The 27,366-nt window shown below is 42.1% G+C and overlaps 2 protein-coding genes across 3 annotated transcripts in view; both read left to right on the plus strand.

The window, feature by feature from the left end:
- LRRC8B (leucine rich repeat containing 8 VRAC subunit B) overlaps window positions 1-24,069 on the plus strand; it is an 80,537-nt gene extending 56,468 nt beyond the window's left edge. For both annotated transcript variants that reach the window (XM_070405564.1, XM_070405565.1), the window contains 2 exons: window positions 9,389-11,556; window positions 20,549-24,069. In XM_070405564.1, the coding sequence (XP_070261665.1) occupies window positions 9,418-11,556; window positions 20,549-20,821 (2,412 nt within the window). In that variant the 5' untranslated portion in view covers window positions 9,389-9,417 and the 3' untranslated portion in view covers window positions 20,822-24,069. The remainder of the gene's footprint in view (window positions 1-9,388; window positions 11,557-20,548) is intronic.
- The window catches only part of LRRC8C (leucine rich repeat containing 8 VRAC subunit C), a 139,658-nt gene continuing 123,766 nt past the window's right edge, over window positions 11,475-27,366 (plus strand). The window contains exon 1 of the mRNA XM_070405567.1: window positions 11,475-11,556. The gene's annotated coding sequence lies outside the window, so the exon portion shown is untranslated. The remainder of the gene's footprint in view (window positions 11,557-27,366) is intronic.

Here is a 27,366-nt window from a genome sequence, read left to right on the forward strand (position 1 = left end):
GTTGCCTCCCACACATGCTCAGGGCTGGGGATCAAACCTGCAACCCAAACCCATGACCCTTCAGTGCACAGGCCACCGCTTTAACCACTGGGAACATCAGCCATCAATATTTATTTTATATGTCCATCAATATTTACTTTATATATTTAGGTCCTCCTATGTTGGGGGCATAAATGTTCGTAAAGGTTATATCTCTTGTTGAATTGATCCCTTTATCATTATGTGATGTCCTACCCCACCTTTTTGTGTTTCTATTTGCATGATATTTTTTTTCCATCTCTTTACCTTCAGCCTGGGTGTGTCTTTTGTTCTGAGGTGAGTCTCTTATAGACAACACTAGAGGCCCGGTGCATGACATTCGTGCACTCGGGGGTAAGGGGGTCCCTCAGCCCAGCATGTGCCCTCTCGCCGTCCGGGAGCCCTCGGGGGATGTCCGACTGCTGGCTAGGCCCACTCCCCATAGGACTAAGCTGGTAGTCAGACAGCCTTAGCATTGTTGCGGAGGCGGGAGAGGCTCCTGCCACCGCCACTGTGCTCGCCAGCCATGAGCCTGAGTTCTGGCTGAGCAGTGCTCCCCCTGTGGAGTGCACTGACCACCAGGGACAGCTCCTGCATTGAGCGTCTGCCTCCTTGTGGTCAGTGCATGTCATAGCGACTGGTCATTCCGCATTCAACTACTCTAGGTCCTTAGAATGGACTATTCAATCCATGTACATTTGAAGTGATTCTTTATTGCCATTTCATTCTTTTCAATTATGTTTCTTTTTTCTTCATCTTCTTCTTAAGCCCCTTAAATATTTCTTGGGATTACTGGTTTGATTATAATGAACTTCTTTAGCTATTTCTATTCTGAGAAGCTCTCCTTCAATTCTAAATAAAGCCTTGCCAGGTAGAAGAGTCTTGGTTGTAGGTCCTTGCTTTTCATTACTTTGAATATTTTGTTCCAGTCTCTTCTGGCCTGAAATGTTTCTATTAATAAATCAGCTGACAGTCTTATGGAAGCTCTTTTGTATGTAACTAACTGTCTTTTTCTTGTTGCTTTTAAGATTCTCTCTTTGTCTTTTACCTTTGCCATTTTTATTATGTTGTGCCTTGGTGTGGGCCTCTTTGGGTTCATCTTGTTTGGGACGCTCTGTGCTTCCTGTATGTCTCTTTTCTTCACCAGGTCAGGGAAGTTTTCAGTTATTATTTCTTCAAATAGATTATTGATCTCTAGCTTACACTGTTCTCATTCTGGTACCCCTATGATGCAGATGTTGTTGCTCTTCATGTTTTCCCAGATCTTTAAACTATCTCACTTTAAAAAATGGGGTTTTTTTTGTTTTTTTTGTTTGTTTGTTTTTGCTGCTCTGATTGGGTATTTCCTGATACCTTGTCTTTCATATCACAAATTCTATCCTCTGCTTCATCTAATCTGCTATTGATTTCTTCTAGTGTATTCTTCATTTCTCGTTCTTTTTTTTTTTTCTTTTTTCTACTGAAATAGAAACAAAACATCTTTACAGGACCTCGAATCAGATTGCTATAGAGATAGGGAAGGGCTTCCTCCACGGAAAGAATTCCTCTCCATTTAAAAAAACAGAGTGAAAGGTGACAGAGTGTCAGGAATCTAAAAATGCTATATTTTAGAAACCGAAAAAAATACTCAAGAAAGTTGTCTCTGCAAAATAAAACCCAGACCTCCTGCTTATAAGGCTAACCTGGAAGCTGGATCACCTTACTAAGCTAATAAATGTTCTCTTCTCAAATGTATTTTGCAGAAAATTGTCATTATACTTTTGGCAATTATTTTTGGTGTTAATCTTCACCCAAGGATATTTTTTCATTGTTTTTTAGAGTGAGTAGAAGGGAAGGGGATTGACACAGAGAGAGAAACATAGAATGTGAGAGCACAACATTGATTGGCTGCCTCCTGCATAGCCTCTACCAGAGGTTGATCCCAGAACCCCAGCATGTGCCCTGGACTGGGAATCAAACTGGCAACCTCCTGGTAACCAACTGAGCACACCATCCAGGGCAGCAAAATTTTTTATTACATAGTAATGTCTCTGGGAGGGATGAGCATTAAGTTGAGAATTTACCAAACAGCTTCTTAAGAAATGACAAAGATGGAGCTCTATGACCCAGAAACTGGAAGATGATGGGTCAAGGTATGCCTACCTTGCCGTCTGCTTAGGATTACCCTCACCTCAGATAGGACTAATCTTAAATAACCATTGGCAGCATTTCAGAGCTTTCTCACATTCTTTTTGGTTTTGTTTTTTTCTTTTTCCCTTTTCTCCCTTACCTACTCTTCTTCCTCTATTCTAGCTGCACTTAGATGTTTTTGCATAATGCAATTGAAGGCATGGAGTTTGGGTTGGTGGGGGACTTCAGGCCACAGAAAAAAAACCATTAACTGGGTGGTTTTGGCAAGTAACCACTATTTGCCTTGGTGTCCTCACCAATAAAATGGAGATCTCTATTTTCTTTTTAAATTTTTATTTATTGATTGGATTTTAGAGAGAGAGAGAGAAGGAAGAGAGAGAGAGACAGACAGACAGACATTGATTTGTTCTTCCACTTGTTGATACATTCATTCACTGGGTATTTCTTGTATCTGCCCTGACTGGGGATTGGACCCTCAACCTTGGCATTTCGAGACGATGCTCTATCGGGGCAGGGTGAGATCTCTATTTCTTAATGCAGCTATAAGACTAAACAAGCTGATTTAACACAATGAATGGAATACATTAGGTGCTCAATAAGGTCTTGTTCTCTTCTTTACCCTTTCTTTTTCTCTGCTGACTTCCCTGCTTCCCTTCCTCTTTCCAGTGTCCAAAGATCTAGCAAACAAATGATCATTCCTCTGGGATGATATCATAGCACATCACTGAAATTCAGTTTCACTGGGGCAAAGCCATAGACAAACAACCAGCATTAACGTTGCTTCTCCACTTTGAGAGGACTTTGAGGGACTAGAGTTCCTGACCACCTCGCTGAGAGCCCATGACTGTGGGATCTGTGGATCGGGGAGCAGTTTTCCAGGTGAACAGTGTCGGAAGACAATCACAACCCCAAATTGAGGTGTTCCCATCAGATGGAATCGTTCCCTTATCTGGTCTTCCAGTCCTGGGGGACAGGAAAAGAGGAAAGGTTTTCAAGCTGACCCAACGAAGTGTTAGAGAAAGACTGATTTCATTAATATTAGTAATGATTTTTTTTTATGAAGTAGATTATAAGTTCACTGTTTGTGAGCATGCACTTTCTCAACACTGATCAAGAATAGGGACGTTTTTGAATAAGCAAACTAAAGTGATAACAACCACAGATAACCAGAGAGCAGCCTTCTGTAAATCTTTGAACTTTTGTAGCCAAAAACTAATAGTTTGTGCTGAACAAGCGTTCTTGAGCACCTAGAGTAATCCAGAAGACAGTCTGCACCTAAAGCACCATAACCTAGCCTTCACTCTCCTCCCTGGGGCAGTAAATAGAAAGGTATAAATCAAAGGCAAGCTATAAAGGAAAATCTGCCAGTTTTAGTTACTGATTTCTTTTCTTTTTTTTTATTTTTTGGTTTTTTTATTTGTTTTTTAAGAGTGTTTCGATGTCTATATGTTTGCTTTTATTATTTTTATCAATCTGTTGCAAGTTTTTGATGTAAACAAAGCTCTTACTTTAAAAGAATAACCAAACTGATTAAGCTGCCTAAAAAGGCAACTTTTCAGGACAGTGGTCTAATTTGCAGTCTTTGAGGCCAACTTAATAGTGATAGCAAAGACACTTTTATAGCTGAATCCCAAAATTTAGGAAATAGCCTTTATATTTTCAAGATGAAATTATCTTACTGTTAGTTTTGGAACACAACATAACTTAAACAACTGCTGAAATCATTTACTGCTGTGATATGGAGTATGAACCTGGGAATCATACCCTCTTTAAATTATCCATCACACCTATTAAAATCAGCTTCCTGTTGATCCTATGTGTGTTTCATATTCAAATAAAATGCTTTCATATTTAAATATCACTGCAGCTGTATATACAACAGTTTTATTGAAGCCATGAATGCTTTAATTATGACTTTTGTTTCATTTCACTGAGGAAAAAGCCAAAGCATTTTTACAACAATGTATCAATGAAATGCAAAATCAAATACCAGTCCAAAAGCTTTGTGGATCTGAGCCCTAGTTGGTTTGGCTCAGTGGATAGAGTGTCAGCCTGCAGACTGAAGGGTCCCGGTCAAGGGTATGTACCTTGGTTGCAGGCTTGATCCTTGGCCCTGGTTGGGGCGTGTGCAGGAGACAACCAATGTGTCTCTCTATCTCTCCCCCTCCCTTCCACTCTCTAAATATCAATGGAAGACTATCCTTGGGTGAGAATTAACAACAACAACAAAAAGCATTGCTGTTAGGATTTGTTTGGAAAAAAAAAAAAGCTTTGTGGATTTGAAATGTTTTGGAGAAATGTGTGGAAATTTTAGGTATTTCCTAGTATTTTTGTTTTATTTATTACTAGAGGCCTGGTGCACAGATTCATGCACATTGAAAGGAGATTAATTAGAAGAAATATTGTAGAGGCCGGGAGGGACTGTGGGAGGTTGGCTCCAGGGCATGTCTGGCCTGTCTCGCCTAGTCCTGATCAGCCGGATCCCAGCAGCAGGCTAACCTGCCAGTCGGAGCATCTGCCCCCTGGTGGTCAGTGTGCATCATAGTGATCAGTCAAATGGTTGGACACTTAGCATATTAGGCTTTTATATATATGGATAGCATATGTCACTCCTGTTTGTTTTTCCTTTTTATTGAATTTATTGGTTAACAAAATTATACAGGCTTCCGTTGCACAATTCCACAACACATTATCTGTACATTGTATCGTGTGTTCACCACCCCAGTCAAGTCTCCTTCTAACACCATTTATCCCCCTAGCATCACCACACTCTTGTCCCTATCCATGAGTTTTTTCTCTTTTTGTTTTTTCCCTCAATCTCTCTACCCTCCCCCACCTCCCCACCTAGCCCCTCAAGCCACCCACTCCCCTGCTGTCTATGAATCTATCTCTGTTTTGCTTGTTAGTTCATTTTGTTCATTGGATTCCACATATGAGTGAAAGCATATGGTATCTCTCTTTCTCTGACTGGTTCTTTTTTATGGTTTCTAGGTCCTTTTGTGTGTTTTCTATCTCTTTATTATGGTTCTCACTGAGTTCATTCATTTTCCCCTAAGTTTCTTGAGCATCCTTACAGCCATTGTTTTGAATTCTATATGTGGTAGATTGCTTGCCTCCATTTCATTTAGCTTTTTCTGGAGCTTTCTCATGTTCTTTCATTTGGGGCATGTTTCTTTGGCTCCCCATTTTGGCTGTCTCTCTGTATTACGTAGATCTGCTATGCCTCCCAGTCTTGGTGTGATGGCCTTATTTAATAGGTATTCTCTGGGGCTTGGTGACACAATCTCCCTTGTCACCTGAGCTCGGTGCTTCAGGAATGTCTCTCGTTTGGTTTATGTGAGCCTTCCTGTTGTAGTTGAGTCTTGAGTGCTATTGGCCTATCTTGATGGTGTTGATTCTCAGTCTAGCTGACTGTGAGGATCGATCTTGACCATATTGTACAAGTTGCTGTCTGGGGGCTAATGCCACAAAGCAGAATTCACCCCAGCTGGATCTGGTGCCTGCTGACCTTCTCCCTTTGGTTGTGCCACTTATGGACTAATTTGGTCATGCTCTGATGTGGCCTGAAGCCTGTCACCTGGTTTGTTGGTTCTGGGGCCTCTTGTGAGGGACTCTAGTGCAGATCAATGTCAGGCGCTGCCTGTGACCAGCCCTGGGTTACGAGTTTGGAGCTCCCAAGCAATCCAGTTTGTGGCTGCCTCTGCGGGGCCTGGGTATGTGGTAGGGGCCAAGCTGTGTTTTAAGCCTGGCTTCGACCAGCACCAAGCCTGGGGGCAGGTGAGCAAAAGGCCCAAGGCACCCAACACACACCTCTGTCTCCTGGTTGCCTACCAGGCTCAGTCACTGAAAATGCCTCTGGTGGTACGCGAGCTGTGTCAGGTAGGTTCTTAGTGAATCACCCGGTAGGGACAAGTAAGATTCATCGGGTTTCTAGGTCTGAGGCCATTCAACAAAAGCCTCAGTGTACACCCAGGCCAACCACCACCTGCCTGGGAGCAGCAGATCTGTGTGGTGGGGCGGGGTCTCAGGGACTCGTCAGGGTGAGGCCAGCAGAATTCATCAGATGAACACAGACCAAGATACAGGTGTGTGGAGGGAGGGCTCTACACAGGGACGGTGGTGGCTCTGGTCAGCATGTGAAGGAAACATGGCCCTTGCCCTAGAGTCACACAACTCCATCCTTCCCTGTTGTCTTTTCCACCCCTCAATGTGCTCAGATCTTCTTGAGAGCTCCTCAAAGAAGTCTGCGCTGCTGCCAGGCTGGCCACAGCCAGCCAGCTCCTATGCAGGGCATGAGCTCAGCAGTGTAGAGCCACAGGAAGTCAGGTGGGTGAGGCTAGTGCACTCCCCAGGCTGACACAGCATGGAGAACAGTGGACCCAGGAAAGATGGTGTCGGTGGATGGTGTCAGGAGGGATTTAGTACAGCTGCCTCTTCAGCTGTCTTCCCAAAGGCACACAACCCAGTTTCCCCTTGAATGACTCCAGTCCTCTCTGATCCTCCTTCCTTCCATTGGAACCCACAGTGAGTGGCCACGAATGAGATTTTTTTTCTCTGGCTCTTTAAGAGGGTGCCTGGGTTTCTAGCAGACTCCTATCTCTCCCTGGTGGTCAAAATCTCCACTGATTTTCACAGCCAAATGTTATTTGGGCTCCTCTTCCTGGCTCTGGTGCTCTGGGCTGGGGATCCCAATATGGGGTTGAGAACCCTTGCTCCTACAGAGGGACCTTTGCAACTAAGAGATCCCTCCAGACTTTTATCTGCTACATGTGGGCGTGGGGACAGGCCTTTCACATCTCCGCCCTTCCTACCAGTCTCTACTGCAAATCCTGGCTGCTTCTGTTCATCCTTGGTTATAAGACTTCTCTTCCACTAGTCTTCAGTTGGTTTTTCAGGATGATTGTTCTGTGCTTTATTGTGATTCCAGTTCAGTCCTGGGAGGAGGTGAGTGTAGTTTCCATCTACTTCACTGCCATCATCTCAGCTGAATATCGTCAGTTACCTGTGTTTCTCTGTAGATAATGGTTTGCAGACAAGTAGCTCCTGATTTTTTTGTTGCCCAATTAATTTGTAACCTATGACTCAGTGTTGAATTCCAGGTGTAATCTCACCAGGCAGGTACAGAGTGACTGTTGCCCCTTTATCTGGGTTCGTCTATCAATGTGGCCCCAGATTATAATAATATTGTAACCGTAGTTAGCATTAATATAGCACAGTGATGGCAAACCTATGACACGTGTGTCAGAGGTGACACGTGAACTCATTTTTTTGGTTGATTTTTCTTTGTTAAATGGCATTTAAATATATAAAATAAATATCAAAAATATAAGTCTTTGTTTTACTGTGGTTGCAAATATCAAAAAATTTCTATATGTGACACGGCACCAGAGTTAAGTTAGGGTTTTTCAAAATGCTGACACGCCGAGCTCAAAAGGTTCGCCATCACTATATAGCACATAGCTATATTTATCATAATAGCTACCACACTATTAGCTAAAAGCATATATTCATGCCAGCTAAAAACCCTAGTTATTTTTCACATGATCATCAGTATGTTCTACCATCCTGCCTACTACCATGTTTATGGCATTTGGGGGTTTACGTGCAGGACTTTCTGTTTGTCTCACATACTCCTCTTGGTTTTGGTTTTTGTCTTGTATTGACAAACAATTATGATTAACTGCAGTTGGATGAGGCAGAATGAGAGGAGCTGAGAGAATTAGACCCACTAAACTAAAGGAGGGAAGGGTGACGAGTTGTATAATCAAGATCCAAGTCCTAAGAGGAAGTGGAAACCATATAATATGATTTTCAGAGAGGATACAGGGAGAAAGTGGTGCTCCAGTCCAGCAGTTAAAATCAGGTGTCATGGGTGCCCTAACAAGTGGGAAAGCAAGAAGGTATAGGGCTCAGGATCAGATGATAAGGAGTATTTTGGAGCTGACCGGCAAAAGAGAACACACTGATTAACAGGTAGCAGAGCATCTGCAATGGAATTCTGGGGTTCGAGGCAGGATGCCGGTCTCTAGAAGGGGGATTAATGAGCCAAAAAAAGGCTTCCTTGGGGTGCCTTTAGTACTAGGATATCTAGAAAAAGAAACTCAGACCTAGGAAAGATACTAAGACTTCAGATTCAAGAAAGTACAAGAGAAGCCCATGGACATAGGTTAGAACTGGACCCCCAGCAAAAGATAACCATGCCGCTGTGGGGTTTTTTTCCTTCTTTTTTCTTGCCAAATACATTATTAGGTTCAAAATGTCCTTTTATCTATCTTGCTCTGTGCCCTCTTATAGGAGGTCTGGATTTTACTAATTAACAATTTTTAAAATAAGTGATTTAAAAATATTTTTAAATGACTTAATGTTTTATGTAATGTCTCTTTCTGAACTTTACATAAACCATTTATATAAGGAACATAGAGTACTTTTAAAGAACCTGAAAAATCCACCTTGTTTTTCTGATAGCAAAAATAATTTAAGAATAGATTATGCCCTTAGTCATTTATTCTATTAGTATTTTGCCATGGAAACGTTAAACATGAGAGTCTCTATAATAGAATATTGCTCTAACTGGATTTTTATTCCCAGTCCTTTTTCAAGTCATTACTATTGTTTGTCAGCTTTTAAGTCCTCTAAGTTGGACATGAATTTTAGTTACATCTCAAGAGCTGGGGGGTTGGGGGAGCAAATGCATTAAATTACATTTTGTTTTGAACATAGAATTGGCAGATCCCTCTAGAATTTTCGGAAGGGGTAAATTTATAAGGCAGTGCTTGCTCAAAAGAGGTTCTTCTTAGCGACTGAAACACAACTCTTAGGCTAAAGTGAATGCTCCAGGCGTGGGGGGCAGGGTGTGGAACAGAGCTTACTCAAACCGTTTTTGGGAGGGTGTAAAGTGTAGCTAGGAACAAGTAGCATAAGAACAAGTTGTCCCAGTGTTGATTGAAGAAAATCCGGTTTTTAATAGCTCAGCATGAAGTCAAAATGCAGGAGGAAATGAAATTGTTGCTTCACATCCTGCCCCAGTTGTTATCACCAAACGGTGTCTCACCGAAGGCACTTTAAAGTGCACATTCTCTAATGAAACCAGGTGCCTTCTGTATTCCCTGATCAGTCCTGTCTTCAAGGGTTTGCCCCTGAACAAAATCCTACTTAGGATATGTGTATATGAGCGTTAGAGTTAAATGCTTATTTTGGATACGTTTACCTCAGCCCCTTTTCTTTTATTTTTCTCTTCCAGTTTCTGTACTCCTCCTCCAAGGGAAAGTCATGATCACACTAACGGAGCTAAAATGTTTAGCAGACGCCCAATCATCTTATCACATCCTAAAACCGTGGTGGGACGTCTTCTGGTATTACATCACCCTGGTCATGCTGCTGGTGGCCGTGCTGGCGGGCGCGCTGCAGCTGACGCAGAGCCGGGTTCTGTGCTGTCTTCCGTGTAAGGTGGAATTCGACAATCACTGCTCCGTGCCTTGGCACCTCCTGAGAGCCAGCGTGAATGCATCCTCCGACCTGGGGCCGCCGCTCCCGCTCCCCCTCCGAATCCAGAATGACCTCCACCGCCAGCAGTACTCCTACATCGACGCCGTCTGCTACGAGAAGCAGCTCCACTGGTTCGCAAAGTTCTTCCCTTACCTGGTGCTCTTGCACACGCTCATCTTCGCAGCCTGCAGCAACTTTTGGCTTCACTACCCCAGCACGAGTTCCCGGCTCGAGCACTTTGTGGCCATCCTGCACAAGTGCTTCGATTCTCCGTGGACCACGCGCGCCCTGTCGGAAACGGTGGCCGAGCAGTCAGTGAGGCCCCTGACGCTCTCCAAGTCCAAGGTTCTGCTTTCATCCTCAGGGTGTTCGGCTGATGTGGATGCCAATAAGCAGTCCTTGCCCTACCCGCAGCCCGGCATGGAGTCAGCTGGCATAGAAAGCCCGACTTCCAGTGTCCTGGACAAGAAGGAGGGCGAGCAGGCCAAAGCCATCTTTGAAAAAGTGAAAAGGTTCCGCATGCACGTGGAGCAGAAGGATATCATTTACAGAGTGTATCTGAAGCAGATAATAGTCAAAGTCATTTTGTTTGTCTTCATCATTAGTTACGTTCCGTATTTTTTAACCTACATCACTCTTGAAATTGACTGTTCAGTTGACGTGCAGGCTTTCACGGGATATAAGCGTTACCAGTGCGTCTACTCCTTGGCAGAAATATTTAAGGTCCTGGCTTCGTTCTATGTCATCCTGGTTATACTTTATGGCTTCACCTCCTCCTACAGCTTGTGGTGGATGCTGAGGAGCTCCCTCAAGCAATATTCCTTTGAGGCGTTGAGAGAAAAAAGCAACTACAGCGACATACCGGACGTCAAGAATGACTTTGCCTTCATCCTCCATCTGGCTGACCAGTACGATCCTCTTTATTCCAAACGCTTCTCCATATTCCTGTCGGAGGTCAGTGAGAACAAACTGAAGCAGATCAACCTCAATAATGAATGGACGGTGGAGAAACTGAAAAGCAAGCTGGTGAAAAATGCCCAGGACAAGGTAGAACTGCATCTCTTTATGCTAAACGGTCTTCCAGACAACGTTTTTGAGCTGACTGAAATCGAAGTGCTCAGCCTAGAGCTGATTCCTGAGGTCAAGCTGCCCTCCACCGTCTCCCAACTGGTCAACCTCAAGGAGCTTCATGTGTACCATTCGTCTCTGGTGGTAGACCATCCTGCCCTGGCCTTTTTAGAGGAGAATTTAAAAGTTCTCCGTCTGAAATTTACTGAAATGGGGAAAATTCCACGCTGGGTATTTCACCTGAAGAATCTCAAGGAACTTTATCTGTCGGGCTGCGTTCTCCCTGAGCAGCTGAGTACCATGCAGTTGGAGGGCTTTCAGGACTTAAAAAACCTGAGGACCCTCTACCTGAAGAGCAGCCTGCCCCGGATCCCACAAGTCATTACAGACCTCCTGCCTTTCCTGCAGAAACTGTCCCTCAATAATGAGGGAAGCAAACTGGTTGTGTTGAACAACCTGAAAAAAATGGTCAATCTGAAAAGCCTAGAGCTGCTCAGCTGTGACCTTGAACGCATTCCACACTCCATTTTCAGCCTGAACAATCTGCATGAGTTAGACCTAAAAGAAAACAACCTTAAAACCGTGGAGGAGATCATCAGCTTTCAGCATCTCCAGAATCTTTCTTGCTTAAAATTGTGGCACAATAACATTGCTTATATTCCTGCCCAAATTGGGGCATTATCTAATCTAGAGCAGCTGTCTTTGGACCATAATAATATTGAGAATCTACCCCTGCAGCTTTTTCTATGCACTAAACTACATTATTTGGATCTAAGCTATAACCACCTGACCTTCATTCCAGAGGAAATCCAATATTTGAGTAATTTGCAGTACTTTGCTGTGACCAACAACAATGTAAGTAAATTCATTCTTCTCTTTATTTAGTCATTTGAGTGTCTACTGTTGCAGTGTGTAATGTAGATAGAGAAAATGGACATTAAATCATACTAAGCCTCCTCTGAGAACAGCCTGACCACCACTTACTAGACATGTGACCATGGACAAATTACCAAAACACTGAGCAGCAGTTTTTAAGCTAACTTGCAAGTTGTCAGGGAGATTTTATGAAAAACTATATGAGCACTCGGCACAGTTCCTGATATGTAGTAGTTGCTCAACATATGTTTTCTTTATTCTCTTTTCCTATATTTTACATAAACAGCATAGTTGAAGTATGTTAAACTAATTAGGTGTGACAGAACTTACTTTTCATTTTGGAAAGGTCTTAACTACTTAGAAAGTTTCATAAAACTTTTCAGCTTTCCGTATCTGCCATAGGAGCAGAAATTTTTGGTAAACATACTGTGATCATGAGTTATTCATAAATCTTTTTTTGTGGTGCAGTAAGACAGATTTGAAATCTACATGCATGTCTAGAAAGGCAATGCGAAATGAAAGGCCTGGTTCCATAATGCAACACTAGGGCTTCTTGGAAGCTTTTTCCAGCATCCATGCTTTACAAATGAACCATAATTTGCAACAGTAAAGCCAAGTTAAGGAAAACTTAACATCTCTGAAACAAGAAAAAACAAAATAAATGACTAGTTTCCTAGGTTAAAATGTGAAGGAGGAGGAAAAAGAAAAAAAAAATTCATGCTAGCCAAAAGCAGCAAGAGAGTGATGGTAATGTCCAAAAGGAAAGAAGGCGGGGAGGGGAAGGGGGGGAGCCGGGGAAGCCTGTCTAACTCAGGTCTGCCAAGAGAGGAAAGTGGTCTTCCTTGGAAATGGGAGCTATTTTCTTCTATCCCACTCACAAATGTGTTATCTCTTAGACCTTTTATCACTCATATTTTATGCTAAATATAGCTGTGAGGATGGTGTTGGCTAATAAACATATTAATCACCTGGTATTATATTTGGAAACCATGGATTGTTAGAGGAATACCAGAAAGTCAGGGAATGAGGGCAAAATTCATGGCACAAAATTCATTCAAATTTTAATGAGGGCTCTGATTTTTACAACTCTTAAGACTTTACACATATGTAAAAGGCTAGAGCCCATTCTTAGATAAGAAATCTTCAGGTCCTAAAGGATAATGAGGTTTTCAAACTCTTTTAGGCTTCACTCAGATTAATAGTGCACTTCAGGATTACCTGAAAGGCTTGTTAAAACATAGATTCCAGCCCTAGCCAGTTTGGCTCAGTGGATAGAGTGTCGGCCTGCAGACTGAAGGGTCCCCGGTTCGATTCCGGCCAAGGGCACATGCCTGGGTTGTGGGTTCAATCTCCAGTAGGGGGTGTGCAGGAGTCAGCTGATCAATGATTCTCTGTCATCAATGATGTTTCTATCTCTCCCTCTTCCTTCCTCTCTGAAATCAATAAATAAATATATTTTTTTAAAAATAGATTCCTGGGCCCCACTCCAGGGTTCCCATTTCAGTAGGTCTGGTGTAGGATCCAAGAGTTAGCAGTTTTAAAATGTCCCAGGTGAAGCTGATACTGTTGATTTTGTGACCATACTTTGAAGTCTACGGGTCTAGAGATTTATCATTAGTGTTGTTAAATTCTGCAGTTGATTAATATTAATATTAATATTAATAGAACAAGCAGACTTCTCATCTTTCCCAAAAAGTTTTCCAAAGATTGAATAAACAATTAAGAAGGGAGAGGTGATTTTCTTATTAATAAAACTATCTAGATATAGATTATCAGTCTCTTGGTAGGAAGGTTGTTAAAGGGAATTAGAGATTGAGGTTTCATGTGGAATTTAATTTTAAGGTTCCTTCTAATCTTGATAGCCTTATGATTCTATGAGGTAGACCAAAATAGTTATAAAAATTAGAAAATAGCCCTCGCCAGTTTGGCTCAGTGGATAGAGCATGGGCCTGCTGACCAAAGGGTCCTGGGTTAGATTCCGATTAAGGGCACATGCCAGGGTTGTGGGCTTGATCCCCAGTGGGCGCATGCAAGAGGCAGCCAATCAGTGATTCTCATCATTGATGTTTCTATCTCTCTCTCCCTCTCCCTTCCTCTCTGAAATCAATAAAAAAAATATTTTTAAAAAAGGAAATAAAACATCAATTTCGATGCATAAGTATTTATATATGCATATACTTAGAAATGTGAGTTGATTCAATTGGAACTGGAATCCAATTGGAATAGAGGTTGGTAAAGATTCCTGAGAGAAGTTTTAAAGATTCTTCTAAGGACTTAAGAAATGTATGAGATTCATAAATGAGGCAATAAATACTAACTCTGGAGTTAAAGACTTTTTTTTTGAAAGGATGTTGGGTAGCTAATATCACTGAAAAGGTTGCAGAATTAAACTCGGAAAACAAGCACCAAGTTAGTTAGACAGCAAAAAGGACCACAGCCCAAAATCATCCAATCTAATAAAAGAGAAACATGGTAATTAGCCGTACATCCGCTACCCTTCCCATTGGCTAATCAGTGAGATATGCAAATTAACTGCCAACCAAGATGGCGGCCAGCAGCCATGCACTGAAGTGAACAGGAGGCTTGCTTGCTTCAGTGATGGAGGAAGCCAGGTTCCCCGCCTGCCTTGCTGGCCTCTCAGCTGCAACTCTAAGCAACTATGTTGCAAATATAGAAGCTAAACAAAACCCCAGAAACCTGCTTTAATCAGCCGGGCTTAAGCCAGCCGGACAGCAAAATTGTTTCAAATACAGAAGGTAAACAAAGGCCAGAAACCTGCTTTCAGCAGCTGAAGCTTCAGAGCTGGAGCCAAGCCTCAGAGCTAAAGCTGGCCCAGAATAAAAAAAAAAAAGAAAAAAAGGACAGGTTGGGAGCTTCAGTCACCCGCCAGCCTGAAAACGGCCCTCAGCCCCTCACCCAGACTGGCCAGGCACCCCAGTGGGGACCCCCACCCTGAAGGGGGTGTGACCAGCTACAAACAGCCATCATTCTCTCATCCAGGCTGGCCAGGCACCCCAGTGGGGACCCCCACCCTGATCCAGGACACCCTTCAGGGCAAACCAGCCGGCCCCCACCCATGCACCAGGCCTCTATCCTATATAGTAAAAGGGTAATATGCCTCCCAGCACTGGGATCAGCGGAGCAGTGAGGCCTCCCGGCACCGGGATCAGCGTGACAGGGGGCAGCGCCCAAACCCCCTGATCGCCCTGCAGCTCTGTGTGTGATGGGGTGGGGCCACAACCTCCCTATCCACCCTGCTCTGTTCGTGACAGGGGAAGGGGCCCCAACCCCCTGATCAGCCCTGCTCTGTGCCTGATACGGGGGAGCTCCCCAACCCCCTGATCGCTCTGCAGCTCTGTGTGTGACAGGGTGCGGTGCCCCAACCCCTCCATGGGCCTGCTCTGTGTGTGACAGGGTGCGGTGCCCCAACCCCTCTCCCCGATGGGCCCTGCTCTGTGTGGGACGGGGTAGAGCCATAACCTCCCCATCGGCCCTGCCCTGAGTGTGACAGGGTGCGGCGCCCCAACACCCTGATTGGCCCTGCTCTGGTTGTGACAGGGGGCGGTGCCCCAACTCCCCTATTGGCCCTACTCTGTGAGTGACAGGGGGGAGCTCCCTAACCCCCTGATGGGCCCTGCTCTGTGCGTGACAGGGGGGAGCTCCTCAACCCCCTGATCGGCCCTGCTCTGTGTGTGACAGGGTACGGAGCCCCACCCCCCTGATGGGCCCTGCTCTGTGCATGACAGGAGGCAGCGCCCCAACCCCCCGATTGGCCCTGCTATGTGCGTGACAGGGAGTGGCACCGCAACCTCCCATCGACCCTGCCTTGAGTGTGACAGGGGGCGGTGCCCCAACCCCCCAATCGGCCCTACCCTAAGCGTGACTAGGGGTGGCATCGCAACCTCCCAATCCGCCCTGCTCTGTGCATGACAGGGGGCAGCGCCCCAACTCCCCAAACAGCCCTGCTCTGAGCCCGACCAGGAGCTGCACCTAGGGATTGGGCCTGCCCTCTGCCACCCGGGAGCAGGCCTAAGCCAGCAGGTCATTATCTCCCGAGGGGTCCCAGACTGCGAGAGGGCACAGGCCAGGCTGAGGGACCCCCTCTCCCCCCCGAGTGCACAAATTTTTGTGCACCGGGCCTCTAGTAATACATAAGCAAAATGGTAGAGATACCATGCCACCAACCAATCCTGGACACCAGGGCTGCCCCTGAAAACTTGATTCTGCTGCCACTGCAGCCCTTGCCCTTCCACCAAATAGATTCTTAATGATTTCTGCTGCTTGGTGACACTACCCCAATTCAAAGTCCAAGTCTGAGCATTGACTGGTAGAGTTATGAATGCTCACACTCGAGCACCAAGATAAGATAGGGAATTCTCTAGATAGCAGAGCTATTGGGCAGTTCCCCAAATGATAGACATTCAGCGGGAGGGCCCTCCAGAGTTTCTTCCACAGGATAGTACTAGGTGTTATCACAAAAGCATTCAACATTTCTTTTTTATCATACTTTTGCAGCAAGGTACTTCAGAGCTTTTTATAAATGAGTATGCGTTTTGCTTCTCTAAGAGGGAGATATGGTGTGCAATATTTGTCAAACTTACTTGAGCAAGACACTGTTTCATAGTAACTATGAGTTTCGTGGAACACATCCTGAGAATGCTGGAGGCGGAAAATCTAAAAAAGATAGAGATCATGCACAAAGGATTGCAACAGACATGCCCAGATGTAATAAGAAGTGAGAGCACTTAGCAAGGTGGACAGAATGGAGTGTGCCTTGAGGTCTGCAAGTCAAGTTCATGTTTGATTCATTGGAAAATAGCTGTGGTGAGATTGAGCTTGAAAGTTCTAGTTAGCTTGAACTGGTAGTTTCAAAGGTGGCTCTGATTATGGTGCATAGAAGATTGGGCCCTGGCCAGAAGGCTCAGTTGGTTAGAGTGTCGTCACAATACACCAAGGTTGTATTATGTTCCCAGGTCAGGGAACATAAAAGAATTAACTAATGAATTCATAAATAAGTGAAACAACAAATCAGTGTTTATCTCCCTTTCTCCTCTCTCTCTCTCTCTCTCTCTCTCTCTCTCTCTCTCTCTTTCTCTCTCTCATCAATAAATAAAACCTTTTTTTAAAAAAAAAGAGAGTTGGGAGAGGACAGTCAAAAAACAAAACCCCATGAAAAGGTTTAATCAGTTATGATTTACAATTAGGAATACAGATCTAAATGGAGAGACAAAGACTCCTACCTTAAAGATATGAGAGCCAAATCTACCCACAGCCTAAGCTAAGAATGGTTTTTAATTTTTTAAACGGTTGGGGGTAAAACTCAAAAGAATAATGATATTTTGTCTCACATAAAAATTATATGAAATTCAAATTTCAGTGTTCATGAGTAAATTCCATTGCTCTCATTTGTGGGCCTATATTACAAAAAAATTAGGTTCAATTATTATTATATTTTGACTTTCATCACTTAAATATGCATGAAATCTTTTCTCTCTTGTTATATAAGCACCTACATAATTTTCAGTTTTGCCTCTTGGCCCACAAAACCTAAAATATTACTATCCAGCCTCTGCTCTAGTCCACTGCCCTCCTTTTACTGATACTGAACTGAGGCTCATAGTAATTTGAACTGAGGTCTGAAGCTACCTAGTGATGGAACCCAAGTGTTTCAACCCCTATTCTAGAGCTCTTTCTAGTGCATCTTAGATGCATCAGTCCAACTGATGTTAATATGAAGAGTGGTGTGTGGAAGACAGGACAGGGAGAGGCAGCATCCACCTCTATCCCAGTGCTAAAGTGTCATTGGATGCTTATCCATAAGGAACGTGATGGAGAAGCACAAGGAAGGGGGTGAGAGGGGATTCATAGCGTCACTCAAATCTTGTAAACCAGCCCAATTGACACCTAGGTCTTCTGACTTCTACATTTCTGTATTTAAAGCATTTCTTGTATTAACTCAAAGATGTCTAGCCATGTGAATTCCTCCTTATTTCACACATTAATGTGATATGATGGGGAAGGTCACTTATATATTTGGTTGGTACTTCCAAGTGAGATAGTATGTGTCAATGGCCAGAAAAAAAGGAAATCTGACATTGAGAAGGATTCTGAAGTAAGGTCCCAGCCTCTGGGAAACGGAGGATTTCATTATCAATGTCAGCCATAGATATAGGAAGAGAATCACCTCCCTTCGGATGTCCTGGGGATATTAGAACATTTTGTTGAAAATATTTGGTTGCCAGAGAATTCTAGGATATAGAGTGATATTGGAGCTATTCATTTTGTTCATTTTATAGTTTATTGTATTTATATATTATAGTTTAGTCTATAAAACCTTTCTGTTTATGAACTTTATTACCTCTCTGATCAAATCTATAAGTATTTCTTTTGATTTTTGAAAAGCAATCAGTGGTCCACCAAGGTAATTCTTTTGTTTCTGGTTCATATATTATATAGTCTAAGAAAGAACATGCTAAATGAATTCAGTATAAATAAATGCTATACAAATTTTTTTTAATAAAATTCATTGGCCCAGTCGAAAAATGTTTGGTGTTCTTGTAAGCTTTGTGCAAACTCTTTTTTAAAGGTGTAGGTAGATTTTTCAGGATGAGATTGCTGAGTTGAAAGAAGGTCTTGAGTCTCTAACATAGCTCCCCAGCCTCCTTTAGCAAAATTGAATCCCAGTAGATGAGTTAGGGCTTGTGCTTTCACAGGGTGCTGATGTTGAGAAAAAGCCTGAGATGGACACTTAGTTCTAGGGAGGTGGTTCCACTAACCACAGCCCTGACTCACTGTCATGGCAGCAACACAGGCATGTTGACAGCCGGGCCTCAGAGGCTCACTTCCTTTGCCTTGTGAAATCCCTCTCCTGGAAGTCGCTAAAATCACAAAGTCTGAAATTTGGAAGAAGGTTGGTGAAAACCTGATAGTGCTGTCAGCCCAACAGAAGGAGAGTGAGGGCCATGGCTTCAGGGTGTCCACCCACTAGGCAGTCAGTTCCATTGAGCAAGGTTCTTCCTGGCATCTGAAAGCGGACCGAAGAAGTGAGATGTGGGTACCCTGGTGCACCTCTGGTTAGGGCTCTCTTCTTCATAACATTGCAGACTAATTATTTGTGTAATTGTTTCATATCTTTCTCTCCCATTAGACCACTGTTTCTCAAATGGGGACAACTTTGTCCCCCAAGAGACATTTGCCTGGAGACATTTTTGGTTGTCACACCTGGGGAGGGGAGTGGCACCAGCACCTAGTAGGTGGAAGCCAGGGATGCTGCCGAACATCCTACAATGCTTAGGGCACCCACCACACAAAGAATTATCCTCTCCAGATGTCAACAGTGCACAGTTAAGAAACCCTGCATTAGACTAAGATGCTTAAAGACCCATCTGTCATGCTCAGCACTTTAACACCTAAGCACAAAAGGAGGCTCTCCGCACACATTTACAACTGGTTTGCCTAAGTCATTGCTTAGGCACCAGCAGGCACTATCCTGAGCATATTGCATAGGACTTAATGTTTCCTCTACCCGTATCTCACTGACTCTACTTCCGAGCTGCCAATGTCTCTGAAGGGGTGACATTTCTTCTGTCTCATCTCTCTGTCATATCTCTATATTGAAATCTACATATGCATAGTGTTGCATTTGCATTCTTGAGAAGAGATTGTAATAAAAGAGTAGATGTTTTTTCATTCCTTATACCTAGCATTTTGAGGTACAGTAATGAGCTATATTGAATGCTGGTTTTAGCGACAGTGATCATTAGGTTTATTATCAAGACTCTTCACTACTGAGTGTATGTGCAGGGGATGGAAGGGGGGGGTGGCAAAATAATGAGCATTTATGAATATAGTATGGCAGTTCTTTAGTTTGTATAGAACATGTTTATCCTTTTGAGGAGATCATTCTGGATGGCCCCAGAAGTTCCAGCAGAGAGCTGGGTCGGCGTCAGCCCCCTCCCCTCCGGAGTGCTCCTATCCTCCCTGTTTCTAACACAGTCACTCCCCGAACCAAGAGCCCATGTTTCATGGTAGCAAAGATGCCCTGTCCCCACCTGTATAAATATGTGGAGTGTTGTAGAGTGAGGTGTGTGCAGCCCAGCTCTGCTTGGCCCAACCTCACCTCTCAGTGGCAGTGTGAGAGTTGAGGGCACTGTGCGTGCCCAACTGTCCTGTGGACCTCTTTCCCCAACAAGCCCGATCTCATATACACACAGTGGCTCTCTTAGAAATTCACATGCAACCTACCCACCAGATAGGGGAGCGGTTCAGTTGAGTGGCTCCAGGAGTTCACTTAATTGCAGGCTATTTATCATATTTTAAATTATTTCTCTGTGTTACATCATTTAATCGAACCAGCCAGAAAACAGGAAGAAGGGTAAATAAATACTCGTGTATATGTAGAGGGCAATGAAATATATTATCATGTCTTCTTGTCTCTGCTTCTGTCGACTTTATTTTTTTTTTTACAGAATAATGTTTTCAGTCTATACTGTGAAACCCTAAGGAAATAGCCTCATGTCTGTTCTCAGGATGTTTTTGAGGGTGTTGCTTATTACATAAGACAGTAAATTCTTCACAAGGACTCTGGAGAGCAATTTATTTCTGATCTAGGACTCAAGAATAATTATGATTCTCCTGAGTTACTAGCTTGTTTTTTTTCCCCCTTAGGGACAATCAGTATGTAACTGATTAGGTTTTCTTTGAGAATTGCTTATTAGAATGTTTAGAGCCAAATGGGTTGCCCACCCACATATAACAAGGGTTTGAAAGTTTATGGTAGCCTCAATTCTGACTCCGTGTTGGGATGTCCTTGTTTTTCCTTTATATTTTCCATCTACTTCAAATTTATCATCAGTGTAACATGTAAACATCCAGAAATGTTTTTGGAAAAGGGTAGAGGTATACATAAGTAACTGTACTATAACAGGCCATCCAAAACTGGTCTTACTGGCTTTTTTCTTTCCGTTTCCAGATTGAGATGCTACCAGATGGGCTGTTTCAGTGCAAAAAGCTGCAGTGTTTACTTTTGGGGAAAAATAGCCTGATGAGTTTGTCCCCTCACGTGGGTGAGCTGTCGAACCTTACTCATCTGGAGCTCATTGGTAATTACCTGGAAACACTTCCTCTTGAACTGGAAGGGTGTCAGTCCCTAAAACGGAGCTGCCTGATTGTCGAGGAGAACTTGCTCAATACTCTTCCTCCCCCGGTCACAGAACGCTTGCAGACGGGCTTAGATAAATGCTGACCTAAAGAGAAAACTTCTAAAAGTGTGCCCCAGGGCTTTAAATGAGAACTAAAATTTCCTAACTTATAAAGATTTTTAAAATGGGTAATAATTATGACTAACTATAATCAAATGTTTTATTAAAAAGCGTCTCAGTGTCTAAGTAAACAGGTAAAAAGTGTTAACACTGAAATGAGTTTTGTGAATAATTGATCTTTTACTTATTGACTTGTAAGAAGTACGCTTTGAGGGTGGAATGGGGGACATGAAATTATTGAATGTCCACCTTGCAGTTATTACCTTGAAGATTAGATATTCTTTCCTCTCCCTCCCCAGCCCCATTACTTATTTGCACACTTGTTTTAACTGACGTCCTGTTTGGATATTTATCAGCTAGACCATAAACTCACCAATATAAATGCCCTTGATGTACACTCAACGCTGTCTTTGATTTATGTTCTTAATTATTTTTAGGCAGGGTGTCTGGTGCTTGGCAGAATTCCTTCTTGGTTTTTTACTTCCTGTCCCAGCTTGATTGAGTCTTCCTTCCTGTGGTTTTCTCTTAACAAAGATGAACCTGAGAAAGTGCCTGCTTTGGGCCTCTGCATAGGACAGGAGCAGGGTACTTAGGACATGTCACCCTTGGGACATCCTGAAAATCCATGTCTTTTCCAAGATTTCTTCTTGTATATCAGCAAAGCTTTTTTTTATTTGCTCGTAAGTGTTTATATTAAATGTAAAACATAAATATTTTTATTGCATAATCATGGATTCAAAATCTGTGGGAATAGTTTTTGTAAGGTACAGAGAACACATGCATTTCTGTAAGAATTTACTATTAACATGCTTGGGGGTTTTTTTGCCTGCTTATGATTCTCATGTTTGTGTGCATTCACCAAAATGTTTTTGTACTCTGCAACTAATTACTTTTGGATAACAAAAGCCTTGTGTTTCATGCCCTAAAATATGTAAGGGTTTCCTTATAAAAGGATAGCCACATCATCTACCTCTCTCTTCCCTTGTTGCTGTGCTATTATTGTACGGGTACAATTCTTAATAACTTCAGAAACTGTGATGGAGGGGAGAGGTAGAGATTTCAATCTTTAAAACTGACTTCAAAATATCTTGTAGAATTAAGAGTTAAACCAAAACACTTTACTTTCTTCTCCATCTGCATGATCTGTAGATATGATTATCATGTAAAACACTCAGCCTCTATTCATTGTTTAAGATGAGTTCTCAAAGCGCACAAAGAAATAAACCCATTTAACTGGAATTCATCTCATGCTTCTGGTTAACTTTTCTGGAATACAATTTGCTCTTTTTTATAAAGAGCTTTTGTGTTTGGCCTTCTACCATGCATATTGTAAAACGAAAATCAACGGACTCATTTTGGGTAAATGTACATTTTTAATGTGTTTCTCTAGGCATTATGATGCCATCTAATTTTTGGTGTGACTATGAAATAATGGATTAACCGCACCTAGACAAAACTGGAAAAACACTATGGGTAAAGAGTACCGTAAACATGGAGTTGTGATGTTTGCTGTTTTTCTTGCTTTGCCCATTCCAAAAAGATGAAAGTGAGTCTTTATAACAAAATGTAGCTTCCCTCTCCTGCCACACACACCTGGACTGAATCTCAGAGAAAGAACTGTTTGCGTCAGATGAATTTGAATAATATTAGCTATAAAAATTATAAAACACCAAAGGCTGCCCAAACCTTATGGTTTATTCTGAATGAGAAGGAATGGTGTAAAAATGTAATTCTTACCAAAACTTGCCTTTAGTCAGAACATTCAAGTTCTCAGGGACCCAGGCATAACTGATGAAACTTTCTTCTAGGACTTCAGAAAACAGATTCTGACTATATCTAGAGTTCTTTTTGTCATTTTTCCTATTTTTAATGTGAGTTGATGCTCATTTTCATATTTCACAATAGAATTGTCATGTGTGTTGATCCCGTGTTAGATAGGATTATCTTAAGTTTTGGATGTGAACAAGAAACATGGAGAGGTATGTTCTCAGAACTTAAATGTTTGGGGACAAATAAATAGCCATAATTTGTATGAAAATTTTCATCCTCTTTTCTAAAGAAGAGTTTTCAAAACAAATTTTAGATTGCTACCGTTTTCCTGACAAACTAGTTCTCCCTGGCTAGTCACTGGTTGTATTCACATGCAAAAGTCATTGGATAATCTTTCTTATCACCTCTCTCAATTTCTGAAAGTGAGTTACTATCAGGATTAATAGTGAATATTGTAAGCTTCTTTCCAAACATAAGGGTGTAGTAACTGGTGCAAACTCTGTTCTCAATGCCCTTAAAAAGTTCTCAGATTTCTTTCTTATTTCATCCTTACACACCAGTGTTTAGGTAGCTTTTGAAATGACATCACACCAATGCAATGAACTCTGAGACCACCACCTGACACACAAAAGGGGTTTAATGCCACCTTTCCTGCGTGGTTGGAACAGATCATCTTATATGTGTTCATATTCGTGTAAGGGGAATTTAAATGGAGGAAATGAAGTTGGTTCACTTATAATTGTGAGACTTTAGTTGGCATTTGATTTCCAAGAATGTGCAGTACATTTTCCAAAAAATAAACATGGATGTTATTCAGAACAAAGTTAATGGCATTGGTTCATTTTATTTGCATGCACACACATAGAGACATGCATACACCTATATATGCAAAATGTAACATTAGTCTTGGATATGTTTAGTATTTTTTCCCAAAGTTGCAAGAGGGTATTTTTTATTCATATCTCATAATTATGGAGTGTTTTTTTTTTCTCTTAGTTACATTTTTTAGAAACTGATTGCTCAACCTTAGCCTGAGAAGCTAAGCAGTTTTAAGCATTTCTGGTAAGATATAGTGTTCCTTTCCTAACCTACATCAGGGTGACTCTGTGACACATAGATACTGTGTTTTCATTCTTCATCCTCAGTCTTAATTTCCCCCTGGATGTCACCATATGTCACTGTTGCTTAAAGAATGTTTGTGTGAAACAGGGTAGAGATCCTCAGAATCTCAGCACTGTGGCATACACAGCATGTGTGTGCTGTGGTGAGCTGCAGTGAGGTATTTGCAGACCTTTGTTGGATGGTGAAAATATTTGTTTTTGTTCAAGTGCTTCATGATTCAAATTTTGTATGTTTAATTAAAACTGCATAATATTGATGGGTTCAGAAACTATTATAATAAACAATTCTGTGGATTTATAGCTTTGTTTCCTTGTATTTTCAATAAAATGCTCTTTCCATCTTTGTTCTCTTATCATTGTCGTATATACATAAGGTATTTTGTTTTCTCCCTCCACTCACTCACCTCCTTAAATTTGATCAGCACTTGTACAGTAACAATATATTTGTGCTAGGGAACTCACAGTGATACCTGAGGAGAAGCCAGAGCCTATAATCATGCCTAGTTGAATAGTTCTACCTTTCCCACCCCTGCAGCATTTAGAGCTAATCCAATGGTCCTCCATCTCTCCTAAAAGCATGAGAATATAACTATAAGTCGGTTTTCAGGAACTGTATATTGCATTAGAATCTGTGTTTATTTTTTCTGGAAACAAGAGGAAGGCTGATGGGAGAGGGGAAGAGTTATTTTGTACCCTTGTTTGAATTATGACGACACATACATGAAACTTGCAAAATACCCTAAATATAATTCTCATCTTCAGCCGGATATGAAAGCTGAAGCAGTGGAAAATCTGCAGTCCTATTTAATTGCTTTCTTCCTGTTTCTGGTCCATCACCTCTCTATCCACTGGGAACTATCTATTAAGTTCCTTTGGTAATGAACTACATTCTCTTAAACTTTTTTTTTACATGAACAATCTCATCACCACGAAAGCATTAACATAGAAAATATAAGCCAAAGCACTGAATTGAGATGGTTTCCAATTGAACTTAATTTATACTGAAGTTTTGCATTTGACTTGTATAATACACTACTGCTGAGAAAAACAATTATGAGTGCCTCCTGCATGTCATGTATTATCAACAGAGATGGTGCAATTTAAAAAATACAAAGGGGCATAGAATTAGAATGAATGTCTCTGTGCATATATGTGTTGTATATAATCCTAAATATGTTTAAATATTTTTAAAATTCTTCAAATGTTTCACTTTCGCCCTAGCCAGCTTGGCTCAGTGGATAGAGCATCAGCCTGTGGACTGAAGGGACCCAGGTTCGATTCTGGCCAAGGGCACATGCTTGGGTTTCGGGCTCCATCCCCAATAGGGGGCGTGCAGGAGGCAGCCCATCATTGATTCCCTCTCATCATTGATGTTTCTCTCCCCTCTCCCTTCCTCTCTGAAATCAATAAAGAAATATATTAAAAAACAAACAAACAAAAAACAAATGTTTCACTTTCAGTAAAATACTGGGCCAATCTGAAGTAGAGCCATTTTCTTGTTAGCATCCCCAGTGAAGGCTAGCATTGCTTATTTTGTCTTTGTCCCATATTTTGAAACATGCATAATCAGCTTTTGCCTCTGGCAATAAATTATTAGAAAATGTAAGACTTTAGCTTGAGTTGAATGTTTTCGGCCCTCAGGTTTACCATGAAAATCTGCATTTTAGTGGTAAATCCCTTTGCCTGAGATCCATTAGGTTTGGTAAACTTTACTGTTTTTAAAGTACATTTTGTGTAAAAGGAAGATTCAATTTTTTATAACAAATGGCAAATAAAAACATTAAAAGTTGAAAGAAGTTGACGACTATTTCTTACCTGTGTCTACCCGTCAGTGCCCAGGTTCCAAAAGTGGTTCCCTTCCTCCTTCCACACTTCCCTGTGCAGCCAGCTGTACAGTTACATAATTCACCAAATGATAGATGTTAGGTTTACACATGAATCTCATAACAGTCCTATGAGTTTTCAAAATAAGCTACAATTGTCACAAAATAGCCAGCCCCTAAAAAGAGCTGGATTGATCCTTGAATGCACGGAGGGGCAGGGGAAGGTGAAACTTGTCACTCTCCTAAGAGGTTCATCTTTCCAACAGTGTTCATCCTTGGGGACCTGAGACCACTAATCATCCCATCTCTCTGCCTCTCTTCTTGGCTCCAGAAAAAAAACACAAAGAAATGATTTGCAAGATGACATTTTCAGAAGGTTTAGTAAAGGGAGAAAAAATAGAATCATTGGGAAAAAATAGACACAAAGTCATTTGATCTTTCTGTTTGTTTTTATTATTTTTAAATCATTTTTTATTTTGTTATCTCTCTCTCCCCCCACCTTTCTCTTCCTCTTTCTATTTCAGCATGTACACACCCCCCCCCCAACACACACACACACACACACACACACACGGTGTCAGGAACACATCAGAAAGCTGATCCTTAGATCCTTTCTCTGCTGGAGGACAGAACTTGATACACACCAAACCAGATTATGAAGGAAATTAACTGCTGAAACCAGATGGACATATTTTTTCCTGGAAAGGCAGTTCTTCAAGAAGGCTTTCCTCTACCTCCCAAGTGCCTTGGGAATGGGAAATACAGGGTGTCCCCAGAAAATGTATACACATTTTAACAGCTGGTAGCTCAATTTGGAAAATGACAGGTAAACACTGCCTTTATAATTATTCAAAATGTGTGTATACATTTTGGGGGGCGGGGGGACACCCTACATGTTGAAAAAAATAAAGCCTGCACCAGGCTCAAGGCATTCGCAGCCACCCAGGGCCTGCTGGGTGTTTGGGGACGCTGGTCCTCTGCTAACAGCCTGCAGGGCGGTGACATGCCCCCATGAGCACCGTACTAAGTGTGGCTCCGTGCTCTTCAGCATTCACTTCCACATTGCAAAATGGCTTATCAAAAACGTGGTGAAGGACCTGCCTGTGCGGGGGCGGCGGGGGGGGGGGGGGGGGGGGGGGCGGGGCGCGTTGTGGTCAAGGGCACAGTTTGAGTCTGGAGCTTCAGCTTCTGTTGGGCTTCTGCCCCTTTCTCCTCTGGATTCTCTGAAATCCTAGCTTGTCAACTCTGTCCCTCTCATCTCTGAGGTCTGGAGGCCAGCTGTTCATCCAAAGGTGCAAAGTTAAACCTTGAACTCAAGCCCCATGTTTACAGAGGAAAATGTAACTATAGGCCAAAGAAGGATCAGAAAGAAATACGCAGTCCTTTTTAAAATTCAAATATCTTCTCACCTTGTGTTATCTCATCATCCTCTAGACTAGAATTATAAGTCCTGCCTCCTAAATACCAATGATTCTATAGGACTACCTGTGTGTTACTGAGAGCTTTTCAAATGATCTATGTTAATGTAAGAAATATTCACACTTGTAAAAAAAAAATTTGTGTGTTTATTTGAGCCAAACTGTCGACAATTGCTGAGAAGCAGAATCTCAATGAATTAAGATAATGTTCCAGAGAATGGCGGTTTTTCACCTTGTTTTATACATTACAGTCAAAAGAGGAGATGTAAGTGGGTTACATGAGCTCCATTAGTGATAGATTAGGGAGGTGGGAGAAAGCAAAGCAGGGAAACCTCTGGGGTTGGATAAAAAAAATAAAATGATATACACATACTTCTTTTACTTAGGTGGGTACAGG

The sequence above is a fragment of the Myotis yumanensis genome, unplaced genomic scaffold (genome assembly GCF_028538775.1).
Source record: "Myotis yumanensis isolate MYYU_CA2020_CCGP unplaced genomic scaffold, mMyoYum1.0.hap1 SCAF_2, whole genome shotgun sequence".
Lineage (NCBI taxonomy): Eukaryota > Metazoa > Chordata > Mammalia > Chiroptera > Vespertilionidae > Myotis > Myotis yumanensis.